Source organism: Cheilinus undulatus, linkage group 23 (assembly GCF_018320785.1).
Source record: "Cheilinus undulatus linkage group 23, ASM1832078v1, whole genome shotgun sequence".
NCBI lineage: Eukaryota > Metazoa > Chordata > Actinopteri > Labriformes > Labridae > Cheilinus > Cheilinus undulatus.
Window position 1 is genome coordinate 19165995 of NC_054887.1, and position 22119 is coordinate 19188113.

The 22119-nt window shown below is 38.7% G+C and overlaps 2 protein-coding genes across 3 annotated transcripts in view; one reads left to right on the forward strand and one right to left on the reverse strand.

Moving 5' to 3' along the window:
- Window positions 1-278: 278 nt before the first annotated feature.
- LOC121505496 (transmembrane protein 60-like) lies at window positions 279-3020 on the forward strand. The gene is made up of 3 exons (XM_041780885.1): window positions 279-420; window positions 712-842; window positions 1725-3020. The coding sequence occupies exons 2-3, from the start codon at window positions 759-761 to the stop codon at window positions 2040-2042; spliced, it is 402 nt and encodes a 133-aa protein (XP_041636819.1). The 5' UTR covers window positions 279-420; window positions 712-758; the 3' UTR covers window positions 2043-3020.
- Window positions 3021-7610: 4590 nt separating this feature from the next.
- The window catches only part of LOC121505401 (lysine-specific demethylase RSBN1L-like), a 63523-nt gene continuing 49014 nt past the window's right edge, over window positions 7611-22119 (reverse strand). For both annotated transcript variants that reach the window (XM_041780699.1, XM_041780700.1), the window contains 3 exons: window positions 17780-17950; window positions 17592-17700; window positions 7611-13924 (listed from right to left, as the gene is read on the reverse strand). In XM_041780699.1, the coding sequence (XP_041636633.1) occupies window positions 12302-13924; window positions 17592-17700; window positions 17780-17950 (1903 nt within the window). In that variant the 3' untranslated portion in view covers window positions 7611-12301. The remainder of the gene's footprint in view (window positions 13925-17591; window positions 17701-17779; window positions 17951-22119) is intronic.

Consider the following 22119-nt stretch of genomic DNA (forward strand, 5'->3'; position numbering starts at 1 on the left):
CTTCAGAAATAAACAGCAAAACAGAAAATTAATAACATAAGTGGTCGAATTTTATGTAACTGCACGATAAAAGACATGTCAACAAAACCACTCGGTGTTATAAAGAGAACTCTACTTACCTCTAGTGGACGTTAAACCTCCCTACAGGAAATGTTATAACATTCTTGCGCGTTTTTTAACACATTACGATTTGAAATCCACTGTGATAGACGTTGGACAAACGTGACGTAGCAAGACAAGAGCCAATCAGCTTCCAGTACAGGCGGGGGCAACAGAGATAACGGACCAGAATTTCCTCTATCTGTTTGTTATCGTTGAGGGGCACGCCTGCTAATAATTATATGAAATATCACTGCTAAATTTCAGTGTGTGCGTAAGAAGAGACGACAATGCTGCACACGAGTGTAGAAACACACTGAGGTAAGTTGGATTGTTCCCCAAATTAAAAACAACCGTGTGGCTAAGTGCTATTGCTATTAAAGCTAGCTGTCTCTGTAACGTTAGCTAAACACCGGTGCATTAAAATGTTATACAAAATCCACACTTGCTTATGTTTAAGGCATTTTCTTGGACTTGCTACAAATACTACTTTTATAATAGCTGCTGCAGCTTTTCTAACGGCGCTGTCTATCCAAACATGTCTGATTCAATGCTAAAACACATCACAGACGTAGATGTCCATCATAATCATGACTGCCTCCTGTCTTCTAGTGTGTATTTGTCTGTTTTTCACGTCTGAGCGGTCTCTAGTCACTGAGATGTCCCTGGCACAGAGGGTTTTGTTGACCTGGGTCTTCACCCTGGTCTTCCTCATCATGCTGGTACTCAAACTGGACGGGAAGGTAGAGATTTTATGTCTTGACAATAGTCAGTCTCTTCTTTCTAATACCACTGTCCTACTGTGTTGTGAATCTTATCAGCAACACTTCCAGTTACACAGGCTTAAATATTCAGGCCTATTTATGTTCTATGAAAACTTGAATTTGATCCTTCACAGTTGTGGAAATAATCAAATGAGGCCAAATTACCTGTATTTCTATTGTTATTTGTATAAAGGTGGAAATAGAAAAATACTAACCCCTTGTGAAGAAAGTGTGACAAAAATGTGTCATTCCCAAACAATACAAGGAGGAAAATCAAGTCTTAGCTATCACAGATGTTAGTGCTTGATTAAGTGTTACTTGGACATATTTAGTATTTCAAATAAACAAGCTTAATTTCTGTCTATAGCTTTTGCCGTTTTAGAAAACAAAACCAACAAAAAGATGCATAATTGAGGCATTGTTTGTATTAAAAAAAAACCTGAAATGATGTTTGTATAGATAAATGTCTGTACATTTATTGGAAATTGTGTTTTCTTCTCTAACATAGAGAATTAACTGTGATTTTCCATTGCATCCTTATAGAGCTTTTCCAGTCAGTATCAGTCAGTATTTATAATCTCATATAGCTCAGCCACACATAATTTTCCATGATCATTTTTTGTTTTTACTGCACTTTAACTATATTTGACATTTAGTACTGGTAGATTTTATAGAGCTCGGTTTATATATTTATTTCCTGTTGTAATCTTGTCGTCTAATTTTTATTCTATCTGTATAGATTGTTTCACAGATTTTACCCCCTGTGGACAAATAAAGTTAATGGAATTGAGTCCCACATCTTGTAATTATCAATGGGTTAATAATACAGTTAACACAATCTATGTCCTCTTCCCCCTCTAGGTGCAGTGGAACTGGTTCCTCATCTTCCTCCCCGTCTGGGTCTTTGACGGCATCCTCATCCTCATGCTGGCCATCAAGATGGCCGGCCGCTGCAAGCCTGGGTACGACCCTCGCAATGGCTCTCCAGACCTGCGCCTGCGTGCCTGGTACCTGACAGCCATGCTGCTCAAGCTGGGCTTCTGCCTGACACTGTGCGCCAAGCTGGAGAAGCTGGCGGATGTAAAGCTGACATTTGTGTGCATACCTTTGTGGACCATGTTGCTGGGGGCGCTGGTAGAGCTGGGGTTGAACATCTTTCCTGAAAGAAGGGAAGCATAAAAGGGATTCAAGAATTTATTGAGGAAAGATACGTCGCACTATTTCTTCTTGAAAACTTGAGCTTTTGTTTTCCAGAAAGGACTGACACTGACAAAGGAGTCAAATGATCATCTCAGACATTTGTGTAAAAATACTCATAAGGTAATCTGATTTTCCAAATGGCTAGAAAAGATGGCACCGTGTACATAAAATGTACAAGAATACTGTGAATTCTACACTGGAGAAAAAATTTAATATCCTCTGCTTTTCTTTTTAACTTTAGATATTCAGTATTGTTTTACTGAGTTTATTTCCACTGTAAATAAGCTAGCAGAAGAAGAACTGGCACATTCTGCTGCATTACTTTATCTACCCTTTATTAGTTCTAAAATAACAACGGTGGAAATTCTCCACGTTTTTGGACATCACACTGCTGTTTTAACACGCAAAGTCTTCTCATTTTCATTCCTTGACTGTGGAGAAACGATGGCAGACTATTATTTCACAAGCTAGAATTTAACTTTTACAAACAGTGTGGATTTTCTCCTGACAAATAAGGACAAAAACTAAAGATAATCTTAAAAACTTGCTGGTGACACAAAAGCATTTTCAAACAACTTGTGATGCTCATATTTTCCTCCACAGACTTCCTCCTCTGCTTCATACAAAGTTTCTTTTGTACCACGTAGCTCATCATGTGCCCTGTGTTAGCTGATATTAGGTACAAAGGTCTAAGGTTGATGGGAAACAAAACCTGGCATGCTTGTTGATCAAGGTGAGAAACAGGCAGGGAAGTATGGGAAGCTATGAAGGTGTACCTTGAGCCTATTAGAATGTTTTCTACCTGCACATTTTATGGTTTGATATTTCCTGTTCATGGTACTGCTGACACTGAGAAATTTGTTTTGTGCCATTTAATTGTAATAAGTATTTAATCTGCATTATTTTGCACTGTGTTGTAAATGAGTGGGCTATTTGAGGTCAAAAGTGTTTGATATTAAAAGCATGTCTTGTAAAAATAAGTTGTTCCTGTGCATTGAACTGTGGGGATAGTACTCATATTGATATAAGATGAAGTTTTAGATCATACCAGTACACATTCAAATGTTAAGAAAGGACTGCATGAGTCGTGACTGTGCAGAAGATGATGTTGCCAGGATAACTGTTAGAGAGGTTACCTGGAATGAACTATGAAGCAACTACAGAGCCAAAAGGAGTGTTTGTGTGGGGTCCTTAACTGGTTTGTATTCTGAATGTGTCCCTGAAAGAATGCTGAATAAGTCTGTCCAAATAGGAACAAAAAGCCATGGCTTAACATGGAGTTAATGGGGTCCGTGGTAAAGGTCAGGGAAGTTGTGTTGAGGGTTAGTATAGGTCTCCAGGAAATAAATGCAAGTCTATGTAAGTTTGTGTTTACTTTCTGCCTTTCTATGGATACTGAAACTCCTCTAAAAAAAGACACAGTATGCTGCAATATTTCATGCTACTTGTGTATTGGTGCATTTTTACACTGTTGATTTATTTAGGTGTATTTAGATTCATGTTTCCAGTTTTGAATCAAGTCTCTTGCATCTAGTGGAAAAGCACAGCACCAGGCACACTTTCAGAGGGCTTTGAGACCCTGTAGCCTGAGCCAGTTTTCAAATTAGATACACTTAGAGCCAGACACCGCACCTTTAACACCAGTAATCACTGGAGGTACAGATGTGAGAGTGTACAGTATTATGTGGGGAAATTGGTTTAAGGGTGGAGTAGGAAAATTTCTGCTGCAGGAAAGGAGGAAAAAGACGAAAGAGAACAGATTCAAAAAGCAAAGGAAAACACACACAGTGCTGTGAAAAAAGTATTTGCCCCCTTCTGGATTTTTTATTTCCATATTTGTCACACTTAAATGTTTCAGATCATCAAACACATTTGAAGAGTAAATACAAAACATAGTTTTAAATGATTTCATTTATTATGGGAAAAGCCATCCAAACCCATCACTTAAGTAGAACTTGTCCGACAGTGAAGTAGGCTAAAATATCTCAAAAAGCAACACATCATGCCACCATCTAAAGAAATTCAAGAACAGATGAGTAACAAAGTCACCGACATCTTATCCGTCTGGAATGGTCATTTCAAAGGCTTTGGGACTCCAGACAACCATGGTGAGAGCCATTAACCACAAATGGAGAGAACTAGCACCAACTTAAAAGTTGAGCTTTTTGGAAGGTGTGCATCCCATTACATCTGGTTTAAAACTAACAGCATTTCATAAAAAGAACATCATACCACCAGTCAAACATTGTGCTAGTGTCACTGTTACGGGCTGCTATGCAGCTTCAGGACCTGGACGATTCGCTGTAATTGATGGAACCATTAATTCTGCTCTCTACTAGAAAATCCTGAAGGAGAATGTTCAGCCATCAGTTCATGATCTCAAGCTCAAGCAACTGGGTTGTGCAGCAGGACAATGATCCAAAACTCACCAGCAAGTCCACCTCTGAATGGCTTAAAGAAAAACAGACCCTCTTGAAGGTTTTGGAGTGGCCTTGACCTAAATGTGATTGAGATGCTGTGGCATTATCTGTAGAGAAGAGTGGGTCAAAATTCCTCCACAGCAATTTGAAGCTTGTAAACCATGGCATGGCTTGTTCACAGTGCTTCTTATATCACCCTTCTCCTCTGTCCTGATGCTGAGGTTGAACTCCATCATGTCCTCTTGATTTTTGATCATGTCTACATACCTAAATGCATGGCTGCTGCCATGTAATTAGCTGATTAGATACTTGCAATAATGAGCAGCTGAACAGGTATACCTAATGAAGTAGGGTACAGTATAATATAAAAGTAGCTGTTTGTCCAGTCTTATTAGCCCTGTTAGTTTCAGGTATTCTTGAGTTTTAAGCAGATTGAAACTACTGGTTCTCAGTGTGCTTTGAGCCAAGTTTAGGTGTGCCCTGGGAATATGGACAACCATAAATCATAACTATAGCTTTGCAATAACTAAAAGCATACTTACATGAATCAAAGAGGCTATTTTGCATGGATTTTAACACGATGTACCTTGAGATTTTGGCTTGGTTTCAGTTTAACAACTGTCTGAGTCTCGCCAAAGAGGATTTGACCTATTTATTCTTGCAGTTTGAAAAAATTCCACCAAAAAATTCTTGAGATATTATAGTAACAAGCAAAGGATGATAATGAGGCCCGACAATGCTGACCCCCGAAAGTTCATCCTTGAGTCAGAATGGACATTTGTGCCAAAAATGATGTTGACCTTTCACCTCCAAAATTTGATCAGAGAAAATTTGGACAAAGTTTGAAGATGATTCCTTAGTAGAAAGACATAAAAGTTCTGCTTCGGAAGAGTTCTGATAATCTTGTTATCTGACACCTACCCTGTGGCAGCAGATTTTAGTATTGAAAATAATATCTAGAATTAATCAGTCTTTATGCTGATGATCTCGTTTGGTTTTGTAGGCCATAAAGTGGCATCAATATTAATTTACATCCCTGTAATAACAGGCCAAAAACTCCCACACAGAAGCTTGAACTAAAACTGTTTCTAACTGATCAGAAGCCTTGCACTTGACCTTGAGGAGTGACTAATGTAAGCTCAAACACTGTATGCTCTGTGTTAGCTACACTCACGCGGTTCAACAAGGTTTTTCCAAGTATTCCCTTCCAAAATCCCTTCTTTGTCTCAGCTCCAGCTTCCTGCCTCCCTCCTCCTCTCCGCCTCCACTCACTGTAAAGGTCAGCTGAGCTCTTCTGGCATTCCTGCTGTGTCTGAGAGAGCGTGAAAGGATGAGAAGAGGCTGTTTTGAATTATATTTGACCTGACACACACCAGCCCTGTAGTGTGGATGATGTTTCTTCTCAGATCTGGCCTGGTGAAAGTGCTGAGCTCATTTTTACAGGCTGCACTGAGTAGGTGGCTTTCATAACACTAATCTAGAGAGGACAAATAAAGGAAGGTGTACAGCAGACTAAAGTTGATGTTTGGTTTGTGAGAGGAAGAGTAAGTGGAAGAAAAGGGAGACTAGGACAGGTGAAGCCGGTATGGAAACAAGAACACAGTGGCAAATACATCTATAAATAATCCTAAAGTCTTCTGGGAATATTCAATACAATAGCAGCATAATTTCTACAATTTAAAACAGACTTTACACTCATATTCAAGTAGGAAAAAATGGCTATGTTTTTGTATTACTTACCTCCTCAGGGCTTTTACCAGTCTCATTTCCTGGCTTTGTTTTTGAAACTGCTTAATCACATCAAAAGGTGTTAATCTGTCATTGTTGCTTTCAGCTGCTCCCAGTTGCCAAAATCAACTCTTACACACTGCTGCACACTGTAGTTTTCCTGTAAACAAACAGTTACATAGTATTTCCAAGAAAATACTATCTGAGAGTGAACAACAAGAGCAAATTCTTTCACACATTTTGCACTGACCTGGATCTCAGCTTTCTGCAGTGTAACATAAAAAAAAAAATTCTAAGTGACTAGCTCACCTCTGTGCCATGAAACTATAAAACCCTCCCTCCCCCATTCAGGAGTACAATGGTTGGAAACTTGTTCGAGACTAGAGGACTCCTTCTCCTTGGGAATCAGGATTCTCACGCTCTACTCCAGGCTTGTGGGATGGTTTGTTTCTTCCATATTAACTAGAGAGACATGGCCCCACTGGGATTTCGTAGAACAACCCAACAAACATGAGATCAATATCTTAATCTGTTTTGCAATCATGTTTGCTTGCTAGTAATGTTTTTTATGCAGCATTTTCAAAGCATGGATACATTTCTCTGTAAATTTTGTGAACACTGGGCTTTATTCACCAGCATCTTACCAATTTGCTTAACGGCACTACTAGCAGTAAAAAATGAACGTAAGTAAACAAATAACAGTTATAAAGTGTGCTTTATAACCATTGTGTTTCTTGACATCTATCAAACAATGAAATGTTGGGAGAATTTTGGATGTTTGTTTGTTTGTTTGTTTTTTTTTGGTTAGAATTCTTATGGAAATTCTAGGAAATTTGTTTAGATTTTTTGGGGATTTTGCAGATATTTTTCTAGAATATTTAAGGAAATTTAAGGGATATGTTTGTATATTTTATGAGTTTCATTGAAGTTTTAGGAAAATATTGCTTTAAATTTTTTTGTCATTTTCATTTCAAATTATATACTTTTTTTTGGGGGGGGGGGGGGGGGGGGGTTAAGGGGTCCTGTGAAATATGCAAGAATTTCATGATAATTTCAGGGAATTTGACTGGAATGTTTTGGGGAAATTTTTCTAGGGAATGTTAAGGTATTTTATGGAAATTTATGAAACTGAATCATTACTGTTTAGGAATTTGGGTGGGAATTTTGTTGGGGGGGTGGAATTTGCAAAAATTTCATGGAAATTTTATGGAATTTGTTCAGGTGTTTGGGGAAATTTTCCAACATTTTCATAGAATTTTTGAGAAATGCATCAATATTTTTGGGGAAGTGAACACAGAAAAAATTAAGGGGAATGTGCCTCAAATTTTACAAAATATATGTGGAATTTTAGAGGAAACTTTTTATTGTAATGTTGAGGTTTTACGATCAAGTTTCACAGCTCAGGTCTCATTAGGTTACAAAACATTTGAAATAACAAAATTAACATCTTGACTCCAGCAAATTCAGCCAACAATTGGAATAATGAAAAAAAAACAAATTTTGAATTGCAAAGACTTTGTGCTCACAAAAAAGGCAAAAGAAAATCTTTAAAAACAGAAAATGCAGTGCTACTGGTTGCCAAACGTTCAGCAGAGCACCTTTAAACCTCAGACTTTCCTTGCCCCTTTTGGCACTTGATCACCAAAAGGTTTCATCAGTTTTCCTCATATTGTATGACATATATCTTCTTTTTACATTTACACACATTTTCTTATTTTTTTTCCATATTGTACATTAAAAGTTTTTAATCGACAGTTGAGAAAGCATCAGTTCAAACTCATTTCTTTCCATACATTGAACCTTTTATTAGCTAGGCTCATATTTAAAGTAGAAACCACACTACAATTTTTTTCCTCTTTACAAAATGTCTTATGTACACTACAGTGCTGACAGATAATCACAAAAACAAAATAGAAATAACAAAAAAACTTAAGATGAATAAAGGGATGAAAACAGCAGGAGCCCCTGAAGACTTGTGTTGTTTTCAACCATAATTTTCTCACATTTGTACAAAAAATATAGAAGTTCCTGTCAGTTTCTTTTGTAACATCTGAAACCCGAAAAAAAAAAAAAGCTTAAAAAGAGCTGCAGAGCCCCTCGTGACTGGCATCAAGTGCTTCATTATCACTTCGCTCTCCCAGAGCCACACAGAGAAGAGTTCTGTTGGTGAAATCATTTCCTGAAGAGAGCTGAAAGTTTATGTCTGCTTTAAAACTGTTTCCAAAATAAGGACAACCCACAAAGTTTGACTCATCCCAGATTCAGACCGCAGACGTTTGGAGAGTTTTCACAAGACCAATTTTAAGCTTTTCACTCTCTCTCCAGTGAAAACTTAAAACTGAGGCTCATAAAAACCTCCATGAAATGACAGAACTCCTCTCTACACAGCTCTGGACCATTTAGTAGTTCACAGTAAAGGACAGGCACTGGGGAAATGTTATGGGCTACATTAGCAAGTGGGCTTTACTCCAATATTCATATTAAAATCAAGACATCAAAAACAAATATTCTCAACACCACAATTCAACAGCTGCTGGGTGAGACAGAATATTTTTTATAGTTGCTTCTAAAACAGAATACTAATAATTTAATGTTCTTCTTACAACACAACAGGGCACTCCAGTCTCTGGTTGATAGATAAAACATTTTTAAGTGTAAAAAACCTCAGGTAAATCTTTAAATAGTGCTTTGGGAAAGAACTCTGTAACAGTGTACCTTTTGTTTGCCTTGGATAGTATAAAACAACTATCAAAGATGTTCTGAGTAACACAACGCCTTGGAAGAACCTTAAAATGCCCTGTTGGTAGTCTGGGATTTATTAGTTTAAGTAAGCATACTCAATAATGTCAAGTGTCTTAAAAAAGTGCTAAAATGAGTCACATATAGGAGGTCTTGAACAGCTGCATCTGTGGGATATTGCTCTGATTGTTCTATTACTCGTGTCTGGATGTTGTAAGAGCTGAAAGAAATGCATTGCAAGCACTTCTGGTGCCACCAAGCGGTCCAGTTTGGTTCGGTCCAGTTTGTACGATTTGGTACAGTAAGCTAGGAAGCTATTTCAGATTTAGTCTTAGTCTTTAGATTAAAATGTTCATTGGTTTTAGTCACATTAACATTTTAATATCATTCAGTCACCTTGACAAAAGCTAGTCTGAGTCTCATCTTCCTCATGGAAAAAGCTTGATGAAGAGCATTTTTTTGGTCATGTTTCAGTCAACAAAATTAACACCGCAGTAAACCCTGGGTCTGTTCAAAAAGACTAAAAATTACTTCCTAAGTCTTTCCATGTAAGTGAGCAACAATTAGCTGAATATTTTTGAATTTGTAACTGGTCAATAATAAGCTCTGTACACTTGTTGTATACACTCAGGTTGTTTGTGACCAAAAATCCCCCATTGAAACCCATTGAAAAAACAAAAAAAAAGATGATGGATTTTTTTTCTGCGAGATCTCGCAAATTGTTTCCAAAAATAAATTTCCCCATCATCATTAAAAAAAAAAAAAAAAAAGAAACATTTCCATCATCATTTTAAATTTTTTCCCCCATGTCCCTTAAGGGGCTCCATAGGCAATATTGTAACAATTTACAAAAAAACAATAAAACACAAAAATAGTGAAGAAAAACCAAAGTTGTTGCTCATTATTAACATATTCAAGGTTGTGATCGTCCCCTTCAAGGTAATAATATTTGCATGTAGTATTAGAAATAATGGCAATTTTTTTGTGAATTTTACTTTACAAACAACAGGTTTTGTTGCACTAAACTGGCATTGAAAGGGTTACATTTCTAAGAATTAATCAATACTGAGTATCTATGATCAGGACTTACCTTGACTGAAAAATTAATCTGTAAAATGTCATTTCTTTTTTATTTTGGTATTTTTATTGCTAATAATGTATGGTGTCCATTTTTGGTCATGAACGACCTGAATGTAACAATTTATTAAAACCTTAAAATATAAAATAAAGAACATTAAAAAAAAAAAAATCAAAGTGGGTGCTCATTACTAACACATTCGAGGCTTTGATGATCTCTTTCAAGGAAATCCAATTTGCATGTTGTATAAGAATGTTATTTCAGTTTTTTTGTGTTTTTAATATTACAAATTTTAGAGGTTTTTGCTTAGAAAGACAAAGGACTGGCAAACTCCTAAAACTGATGTTATATATGTATGCTGCCATTTTTGGTCACAAACACCCATAGTGTAATATTTTTTTTCTGCCATTTAAGAGCTTGTTTTTTTCCTGTTTCGAAAATGTTTTTATTCAAAGTCTACACTTATCAGACTTTCAGCTGGTTAAACTGCTAATAAAAGACTTCATACCGTACCGATCCAAACCAAACCTGCTTGGTGGAAACACCACTTTGGTGTATCTCTTACACTTTGAATATGTTTTACAAGTTTAACAATCCAGACAATAAATTTTATGTTCAATAAAATCAGATTAGAAAAAAAATCATCTGAATTACACGAAGAGTTTTGCTGCTGCCTCAGTTCAATTTAAAAGAAAATGTTAAATAATTCTTAGACATTTTCGGGAAATATGATCATTAGAAAAGGAATGCATTGATCCCACTCTGATCTCTTGTAGCAGCAAATTAGCTGATCTTAGCACAAAGCCTGAAAACAGAGACAAACAGCTAGCTTAGCCTTGTCACAGGCTAGCTAATCAATCATCATATGTAGTTTACAAGAAAAAAGGAAGTTAATAAGTGTGTTAACTAGCATAATGTCATTTTATTTCTTGGCCAGGAGTATTAACTTTTTGCTGGTTATCTGGCTGCTAAAAAAAGTTAAAGTATAGCTACTGTGTTTCCAGTCATTGTGCTAAAATATGCTAACTTGCTGCTAAATATTAAACATTTGGAGCACAATCCAATTTTGTAACAATCTTCTTCACAAGTAGTTGCCTCAAATGTGACACTTTTCCTTAAAATTATGGCAAAACATTGCCACTGTACACTGACTGTAAGTTGTCTTTGGGTTTTGTCTTTACTTTCTTGGCACAAATATCTTCACTAATAATATTCTTGGTCAGTTAAACTGGTTAGAGAGGATTTAAACACTCCTCACTGTGATTCATGATCCATCAGGATGCACTGGCTTTTATCAAGAGCTTTAAAATCAGTCTAAAAATCTGGATCCTTCCTGTCACCATGGCAATAATAAGGAAATGCATTTATATTCAGCAGATTATTGCAGAGCAAAATTGCTCTAAATACAATATTATGGAAAAGTCCTGTGATGTTAATTTAAGGTACAATAAAGTAGAGGAAATGTAGCAATATCAATACGAGAGTGTATCATATACTGTCACATTTTGACCCATGGTTATTCCAGATACAGTCTTGGGCACAAATAAAACACTAGAAAAAGCCACAAAAATGGAAGCAGTAGCTGCAAGTCTCATAAAGAAGTTTGTCATAAAGACAGTTTCCTGTAAATATCAGAGATACAGTGCCTATGAAAGTATTCACCCCTCGGATATTTTATCATTTTATTGATTTTATGAATCAATTCTGGTCAATATTATTTGACAATACAGAAACGCCTCTTTTATGTAGCCTTTTCTTTGAGTTGCTTGAAGTGTTCTTTTATCTTTATGGTGTAATGGTAGCAATGACTACTGGTTAACCTTCCCAACACAGGTGTCTTATTGACCATGACTGATTTATAAAATCAATAAAAGGGTAAAACATCCAATGGGGTAAATCTAGGCCCTGTAAATTCAGGAGAACTTGATCCTTTTTCCTTCCTATGCATGATAGATCGAGGATTTTTGGATATCTGAAGACAAAACAGAACCAGACAGTAGTTTTCTCAAACCTTGAGGCTGAAAATGTCTTCCATAAATTGGTGCAGCCATACAACAACGAAGGCCGAAACTACAAGTAAATCCAATCAGTACTCAATATGTTTGAACCCAAGCACAACTGGGATAAATAAAATCCAAATCTGTTAAAAACGACAACAACGTGTCCACACTGTCCTTGTCTTCTTCCTTGTTTCCTTATTACAACAACACAGCCCAAAGAAAACCGTGTTGTACATACAGAGTCGTTAAAAACAGCGTCATTATGTACAAAAACTATAAAATCTGCTCTTCATGCTTTGGGGGAGGAGGAGGGGGAGGAAGAGAAGGAGGCAGGGGAGGCGGCGTGGAGGTAGGAGGCGGAGGCGGGTGAGGGAAATGCTGCGCTGGTGGTGGCGTTTGGTATGGCGGTTGAAGCGGGTAAGGAGAAGGCGGCTGAGGGAGGAAAGACTGTGGGGGGAGGAAGGGGTGAGAGGGGAAGTGAGGGTAGTAGGGTTTGGCGTGCTGAGGGTACTGGTGATGGTGGGGGAGAGGAGGAGGAGGGAGAGACTGCGAAGTGGGGAGGGGAGGGTGGTAGTACGGCTGAGGCGGGGGGGCCGGGGGGAGGAAAGAGTTCATAGTTTGAGGCTGAGTGGGGTTTGGGGGTGGGTTTGGGGGGAGCATGAGTGGTCTGGGAGGAAGGTGAGGAGGGTAAGATGGAGGGAGCATGTGGGGGAGAGGGGGAGGAGGGGAGAGGTGCTTGGGGGTGTATTGCTGTAAATAGCTCCCCGGCCTCTGTGGATCCATAGTCGGCGTCCTGGAGTCAGAAGGGCGAGTCCATTTCTCCTGGAGCGTGTATGTCCGCGAATCCGCCGACGCTCGAGGCGCCGTGTGAGTCCGTGTGTCCGCCGCCAAACCGGAGGATGTTTGTGTTTGTTGTGAGTCCGCCACGGGTTTGTGAGTCCGAGTGTCTGAGGCAACGTCTGATATCAGGCGAGGGGAGTCTTTGTCTGTTTCCAGTTGAGAGGAGGAGAAGGATGAGGAGGAGGAGGCACTGGGAGAAACTGTGGGTTTAAGATGTATTTGGGAGGAAGTGGCGAAGGTCGATATTGAGGATGACGTAGCGGTAACAGAGGATGAAGACGATGAAGAAGAAGAGGAAGACTTTGACTTTGAGACGGGTGATTTAGAAGCTGAATGAGACACCGAAGAGGAGGAGGAGCTTTTACTGGAAGACGTCCTGCTGTCCGAGTGATGATGATGATGGTGGTGGTGATGAAGGTGCTTAGACGATGACGCTTTGGGTTTTGAGTCTTGATGAGGAGCAGAAGGAGGAGGAAGACATGCAGCTGGTTTATTTTTTAAAGGAGAAGGCGGTTCTGTTTTCTCTTTAGTGGGAGGTGAATCCTGATGTTTGGGTTTGATGCCTTTCACCTTCTTCGTCTCCTTCTCCTCCTCTTTTTCTCTACTTTTAGAGTCCATGGAAGGAGGAAGAGGAGGAGCGGACAGAACAGACGAAGGCTTAGGAGGCTCCCCCAACGTCCTTTTCTCCTCCAAGTCAACCTCCTCCTTTATCCTCTGCTTTGTGCATTTCTCACTTTTCTTTGCTCTTCTCAATTCCTCCTCCTCCTCCTTCTCCTCCTCTACTTCTTCTATCTCCTTCTCCTTCAGCTCCACCTCCTCCTCTTCCTCCTTCACCACCTCCTCTTCCTCCTCGACTTCCTCTTCTCCCTCTCCTCGGTGGTATTGTTGTAAGCGAACGTGCCAGGCCAGGCTGCAGACTGACGACACGGTCTTAAACTGATGGACCACGTTGCGAGGTATGAAGTAGATGTCGTTGTGGCACAGGCGGATACGGGCGTAGCGGATGCCCTCGCGGCGCAGCTGGTTAAGTTTGGCGTCGTCCACCCATTGCACACACTGTGAAGAGAGAGGACGGGAGGAGATCATGAACAAGTGGGCTCTAGAGTGAAACATACGTCTTTTAAAGTTGACATCAGGCTGATTTAGTTATCAGTTAAGGGCTAAACTTAATTTGCTAAGACAAAATAATTACCAAAAAGTTGATGCTCATAAAGGTTACAGAGCTTATTTCTTACACAATGCAAAAATTAGTCTGTTTATTGGACAAGGGCAAATATTGCTTATCATGTGGCGGATAATACAGAGTCTCCACTTCCCTCTCTGGACTGAACAATTAAAGCATCTAAGTTATTGCCATTTTTTGATCCCTGTTGTGCTTTATTTTGGAGGCAAGGATGGCGCACACACTTCATGGACATCTCTGCAGACAAAGAATATGTTTCCATAGTAATTCTCCTGTGCTCTCAGTAGTATTTTATCTTGCTTCTTGTAACTGTATCTGGAGCAAAACTTGCCTCCTTGTTGTGACAGAGATCCAGGTACATAATAACATAGAAATTCTCATTAGAGGGTTTGCACTGGCGTCACTTTCAGTGTGCGACACAACTGCTCAGCCGGGTTAAACTCTGAAACACAGCCGTTTGTTCAATGGGGAACAGATGTGAATGGAAGAAAAAACAGCTCAATACTCGCTTAAATTGGGGATATCTGGAGATCCATACTGTTTCCTGGACCAGGGTTATTGATATGTGGCTACAAATTGGGGTTCCTGACATTTCTGTAGACCTGATTTCAAGTACACAAAGCAGAGTCTGAAAGCACACATCAGCCCGGTTCATCAATGATGGGTGTGAAACGGAATTATTGTTCAAGTTTTGTTAATATATAGCTTTAGATCAGTTTTTTTGTTTCCTATGTATTTCAGGGATTAACTTCTTTTTACTACAGCTAATAGGTAAAAAGATTGATCTGTGGTTGATAAATCTGATTCTTAACGTGACAAATTCTCATGGTAGAACTCTCAACCCTTATCTTATATAAACTGTTAAAGCATCGGTTACATTCACTTCATGAAGCGTTCGCAGAAATAACGTCAGTATTAAACTAAATCCAGATCTGATTAATTTATAAAGGCTACTATATTTATTCTGTGATGAATATCAAATCTAATTTTGGTCTTTCCCCTATAAAACCAGCCAGACATCACAGGACTACATTTACAGTTATTAAGAAAAAATCTATTGTCCTTAGATGCCTCATCACTGGGGGGGGGGGGGTAAAAATATTGATTAATCACTGCATCGCTATACCCCCCCCAATTTCAATATCAATTCACCTCCTGGCCAGTGGGGGTCACTGTGCTGTGTGTAATTTGCGTTGTATGGACGGAGGCCGCACTCGACCAAACAACAACCAACCTTAACCATGTTATGTGAGGTTTATCACAATTTCCAAGAGGAAAGAATTATTATTTAAGTTAACATGCACTTAACTTTTTCAGTGTTTATACAGAAATGTCATGTTTTTTACTTTTGTACTTTGTATGCACAAATAATTATTGTGCAAATTTATGTCTTCAGATGTTTTATTGCTCAAAAATGTGAGGTGACTGGCCACATATGTTCACGTGGGCATGAAAATAATTATTAAAAAATTGTTAACAGGTTATTTGTGTATTTCTACATCTTACTGAATCGACATCGAAGCATTTAAATCAATATCGAATCGAATCATGAGGTTCTTAACAATACCCAGCCCTACTCATCACCTGAGATATTATTTCACCATAAGCTTGATCTCAAATCTTATTTAACATTACAGCCAAAAACATTTCTATAAGCATTTTACATCAGCTGAGGCTCACCAAGGTGAGCATCATTAAGATGTCATTATCAAAATGACGGCACTTTTCAGCTGAAATTTCCTGCTTACTCCCTCCTGATTCCCGTCACCAGAACGTGCTTCCTGCCACACAGCAGCTGGAACGGCTCCAGCTGTCTGTGTGGTCACATGAATACCCTCAACAGTTATGACTCACTTTTTCTGTACAATTTTAAATCAATTTTAACCTTCTATCAACTTTAATAAAGGAATCTTACATCCTTACCTAATCTTCTTATGTGACCAAATCACTCTGACATATTTTGTTTGGCTGATATAAAAGGAAATAACATAGGTTGTAAAATAAGGGTCAACTAATTATCAGCCTGACCATTACTGATTCCAATATTTGGCATTTGGCCAATTAACGGGATGTGCAATTTATTTTCCCAGAATCAAGGAAATAAATAAATCAATAAGTGCGATACTTTGATTCCACTGCGAGGTGTGTCTTTCCCTCTGGCTTAAATTTCACTCTCCAAAGTCTCCCAAAATAACATGCATACAACACAATCTGGTTGGCTAGATGTCACATTAGTAGCCAATCAGCACTCAGGCCTGGGTGCCACTGACACAGAAAGTGTATGGAATCACTTTCTGTTTTCCTGCTGCTGCTATGTTTCTTGTGCTGATACAGGCAGGGCTATACTGTTTATTCATTTCTTTATTTCTTTTGATCGAATTATACTTTTGCTGCATTCTGTGCATAAAATGCATAATCATATTAATGCATATCAGTTAAAAACATATCAGTTATTGGTCTCATGAATTATGAATAATCTGTATCAGGATTGGCCGTGAAAAGTGGTTTTAAACTAAATGGTTTATCATTGACATTATAAGGCACTGGTGAACTCAACAGATCAAATCTAGCAGCAACATGAACTGCATGCATGAAACAGCAGATCTCTTCTATTAATAAATGGTTAATAACCCTATGTTTTCCTTACATAAGTTAGTGCTTAAATATTTACCAGATTACAGGGAATGAAGTGCTGAAAGTTAATTTTTTTCCTGGAGGAAGACCCCCAGATTCCCTGTTGTTAGTTGTGCATCACTTTGTGTAATGGTGGCAGTGGTGGGGGTTGTTAATAGCTTTCAGACCCCCTTAAGCTGACGGGCTGACAACTCCATATGTCTGGGGAAAGCCTTCACTGAGGAAGTCTTATCACATGAACTGTAATGGAAAATGAAGCGCCTGGCACCAACGCTTAGTAGAGTTGATGCATGCAACCATAAAATGATTATTATTTACTTGCGACATGTGTCAAAGCCCTGATCTGAATAAGTTCTAAAAAACGTACAGACACATTGTGCAATATAGACAGTGCTTTAAAAACTCCCCCTCTACCTTACCTTCCTCTTTCTCTGCTATTTTCTATCTCTCTCAAACATGCACCCTGTTTGATCATTTCTTTAAGTATCTTGTTTACACAGATTTATTTCCTCGATAAGCAAAACAGCTCTTGAACAGAAGATTTCTCTGCAGCAGTTTAATTTGAGTTTGTGTGATAATGAGATCTAAAGCAGTAGATTCATGTTTGTGGCTATTTTTACATAAGTGATTGTCACAAATAATGCAAACAAATACAACATGACATAAATACCAATTATCCAGTGATCCCTGGGAAGCTATATTGCTGCAAGGTGGACTCCACTTGTTAAATAAGTAAAATAATTAAACAAATCACTTTTTATTCTTTCCTCCACCAGGTGGCAGCATACATCATGACATTATCTGATCCTCAGCTCATCCAGAGATGGACAGTATTCATGGTGTTAAGGTACACTGTGGACTGATTCAGGATATTTTTGTATTTATAAGTATGTTTGTGTGTCAAACCTGAGATAGTGGAGGTTCATGGAGATCCAGCTGCAGCCTCTGAACCACATGAGGGAAATCACCAGCATGGAAACACACGACGTCTTTGGTAACACGAGGAGGGTCCGAGCTGAAAACAGTAAAGGAAAATAAGTATGGAGTATTTTGTTGCTTTAAACACTAAATCATAAACTGTTGTTATAGCCTACCTGTCGATAGACCGAATGGCCTTCAGAACACCCACAGCCGCTGTGGTTTTACGCTCGAAGCCCTGCCCGATGTGATCTGCGTGAGCTCTGGTCCGATCCTCAAACAGCATCTCTCTGGGCTCGCTTGTCCTGGGCAGTGACTGCAGCAGGTTTTTCACCTCGTTGGTGGAGCTATGAGAGGACAGGAACAGAAAAGTGAGCACAAAAGAGTCCACAAAGAGACTTCTCTGCTGTCTAAATAAAGAAGAAAATGACTAAAGGCGAGTGGGCTGCCTTCGTCTCTTTGTGTTTCCTGTCTGCTGTGGAAAATAAAAGCACCAGACAGGCTTTATCTGCTGCTATTGTTGTCGGTATATTGTTTGACTTGCTCATTGATGAAATCCAGTGTGTGCACCGCAGTGTAACACAAGAAGCAGAGAGGATGTTAGAGAGCAGAAAACTGGCATCAGTTTGGGCACAATAAAGAACTGATGTGTACTTTCAATGGTGAAGCACCTTCAGTAGGGCTTCAGCTTGGTGTCATTATCAGATAAAGGTAAGAAGCTGTAAATAAAGAGTGAATAAAGTCAACAAAATAAGTTGAATTAGAACTACAGAGAGAAAACAGAAGGATTTAAGCTCTTTTTATTCAGAGCATCAGCTGCATAGTTCTACAGAAAGTAGGCGAACTGTACCTTTTATACACTGGAACATTTAAGTTTAGGTTAGATCATTCAATAATCTTAACAGTCATATAATTATTCAAGTTTTATTAATTTATCCCTGCTGTAAAGCAATCTTAACCAGATGTTTCACAGCACAGCAACACTGAAACTATGAATTTAAATGTAATAAAAAAAAACTTTAAACCTAAAAAAGCTTACAAGAACTATCCTTTATACATAAAAGACCAGAAAACAGAAGCACTCACTTGACAGTACTAACAAAATCAGACTAACATCCTGACATTTCTTGTGGGCGATCTATAGACACAAAGAGACAAAGCAAAGCAAAAGAAGACATGAAATGCAGGCATCTTGGGTTTTTTTTAAGATTATTTGGGGTCTTTTGAATTTAATTAGAAAGGATTGACAAAGATATAAGAAACAAGCAAAAACTAGGACTCAATTTATATTGTTTCCCATCACAAAATCACTCTGTGAGATGAAAAAATTATACTATATGGATTTGTCAATTATGGCATATTATGAAAACAAAGCAAATAACTAGAAGCCCTGAAACAAGGCGTCATTTCAGGTCTGAATCTTTAAATTTTCTTTTACCTCTTGGTGTTCTATCTAATGGATATGCTGTGGGACTCTTTGCTCTTTACTTAAATTGAAGTAAGAGCTGTTTTGGTGGGAGGAGCAAAGCATACACCGCTGTAAAGAAAGAAAGGGTGTGTTGTGTTTACAAAACATGACAGAATCTTTGGACACAACAAAGGCAGATGGTGACTGAAATCAGAATTTGATTAAATGGCCAGCACTAGAACAGTGTTGACAAGTTCAAAAATAGTGATGCTCACTTAGAAATATTTTCATGCCGTGAAAAACAAGTCACATTTTAGATAAAGTAAAAAATGGAGTGAATTTGTACGCACATACAGTATGTGCTCGGCTGGCTTTATACACTCAGACAGAAAAGCAGAGCAGTAAAAGCATAAAAATGAGCCGTGCTGCCAAACAATAGAAGTACTGCAGTCAGCTCACAACTGGATCAGTGACTCACACTGAAGCTGCAGTCTGATTCAAACAAGAAGAGTATAAACACGCACGCAGAGTCTGAGAGAGACTCCTTCGAGAGCAGCGCACACACCAGAGACTACGCAAGCTGAACACTTAATTGTGCCTTCATTCATTGGGAGATAAGAGGAGGGAGGAAGGAGATAGAGAAAGGGGAAGAAAGAAGCAGAGGAAAACACAGAAGTGAGAGTAGGGGGGTATGAAAACACACAGAGCTCAGTGCGTCTTAGCTGACTGCAGGCTGACAGTAATGAATGTAAAACCAGGAAAGCTGGTAAGTGAAACACTGAAAAGAGGAGAGCAGAAAGAGGAGGAGTGCTGAACATGCACATCCAGAGTGATCTGTGAAGTCGACCACAACTCCTTTACTGTCCTCGGTATAAAAGGTTCTGTTTGTACGTCAGCCTGCAGTGAGTAAGGGTGTGATACATAGAGCTGTCAGGTCAGATTCCTGTGTATTTATGGATAAACAAAGGAGGAAGAGGAGGAGAAGAGGACTGTCAGGGAGAGAGAGAAGATGATAAAAGATAAAGAAGAGGAGAGGTGGGGACTGGAGAAATAATGTACTAAAAAAAAAGAGCTCTTTAAAGTAGGGGTGCGCGATAAGACGATCTCAGATCGTGAAGAAATAGAATGTATTGGTGATCTGCTTAATCTGTTTTATCGTAGGATCGGCTCTACTACTTCTTGCTCTTTGCCCCCCCCCTTCTGCTCCCTGATTCAGCGGCGACTCACGCCACGAGTGAAAGTCACACTTAAGATTTAGTTCTCAAGACGATCTCTAACTCTTATACGAAGCTTTGTCTTGGTTTTCTGAACCATCAGTGTGCAAAAAAATATTTATTTGCACAATCTGCACAAAGCTTATCAATGTTTTTTGATGAGCTCTAAAGACAGCGTCCTCTGGTCTGCCGTCTGCATACCGCGGTTCAGCATGGTAAAGTGTGTCTGAGGTAGGTAGCTTACTGTTGTAACTGTTACAACCAACATTGTTTTGCTTTCAATTATTATTTTCAGAGTTATTTACAAGCCTTTCTATCTGGCAAGTAAACGTCAGGATAACGCAGTCACGGGTGAATATAATATCAGCAGAGGCGGTGATGTCCGCAACATCCAGACATGGATCATTATTAGAAAATGTTTTAAACAGTAAAATCATTGATTAAAATGCATTTCTTTTGCCTGCAGTCATAATAGCACGTAATCCTGCCTCCTCTTCTCTCCTTCATTGTAAGCAGCAGACAGGTGCCAGTGTGTCACCTTTATTTCACTGCTCATCATAGCCTTATTCAGAGCAGTAAATCAAAGTATACATAACCTTTTTAAAATTTAAATCAAAATTGCCAACAGGATGGTTCAGAAGAAATACAGAAAAAACAGAGAAAATGTTGTTTTTCTGGTCACTAACTTGCAAATTTGTCTTAGAAATTTAATGAAAAAAATCGTGATAAAATCGAGGTTGTCATCTGGCCATAAAAAAATCGATATTTAATTTTTTCCATATCGCCCACCCTTACTTTAAAGAAACATAAGAGGCACAATTAGAAAACAAACACAATCACCATACTTGTTAAAGCTGCAGCACATACATCTAAAGCAGATGTTACATCACTATGACATGTCAAGCTGAGGTCAGACGATGTTATGATGGCCACTATGTCAGATTAGGACACTGTAGAGCCATAAATTAAAGCCACATCTCGACTGACAGACACGATGGACCACACAGTGGTACACGACCAAACATCAAAATGACATGAAGACACTGGAAAGTAAAAGCCTATCCATCACTGATGAGTGATATGCTAACTTGAAGCTAATATCCCTCTAAGAAACCATAAAGGCAGGGATGCTAATCCAGAGTTAAACTTTTCCTGTCCTGTAGTTCCATCCCACAGCACCAACGTCTTTATTCTTTGATCACTGTGCTATTTGGTTTGTTTACATTTGTGACTTCAACTTCCATGTTGGAACAAGTCTTAGGAGGCAGAAAGAAAAATAAGCAAACATGCTAAACCCTCTGGGATGCCAATGGCCTGGCAGTTAGGTGGTGGCCTGTTAACGTGGGTGGCCTGGGTTCAAGGCCAGCCTGTGGTTTCTGTCCCACATATCACCCTATTCTCTTATCCTTGTTTGTGATTCCATCCACTGTCTTCCTCTATAAATGGAGGCATAAAAAGCCCAAAGATAAATCTTTTAAAGAAAGCTAGACATGCTTGACTTTCTGTTGAGAAATCATGATACTCATTAAGATGCCACTACATGGGATGTTTAGGGCCAACAGGTCAAAATTGTGGCTTTTACTGTGCTCAAAACAAAGTACCTAAAGTGCTAAAATACCCATAGGGATAACTCTAAGAGGTATATTAGATTTTTAAAGAGTGCTATTTGGATAAAAAAAAGTCAAGTGTAGTTCTCTTAATAATGACATTGAATACTCTTCAGTGTCAACTGCTGCAACAAGTGTTATTACATTCTGTTAAGTTATGGTTTTCACATGTTTTTAGTGTTTTGTTTTACTGTCAAGTTTTAGCCAGGACACTAGCTCCAATGCTACTGGTTCCACACACTTGAATTGATCTCATCAATAAATCTCAACTGGGACAGGGGCCCATT

Coding starts and splice junctions, on each gene's coding strand:
- LOC121505496 (XM_041780885.1), top strand. CDS start 759: ATGTCCCTGGCACAGAGGGTTTTGTTGACCTGGGTCTTCACCCTGGTC. Junction 843..1,724: donor TACTCAAACTGGACGGGAAG/GTAGAGATTTTA, acceptor TTCCCCCTCTAG/GTGCAGTGGAACTGGTTCCT.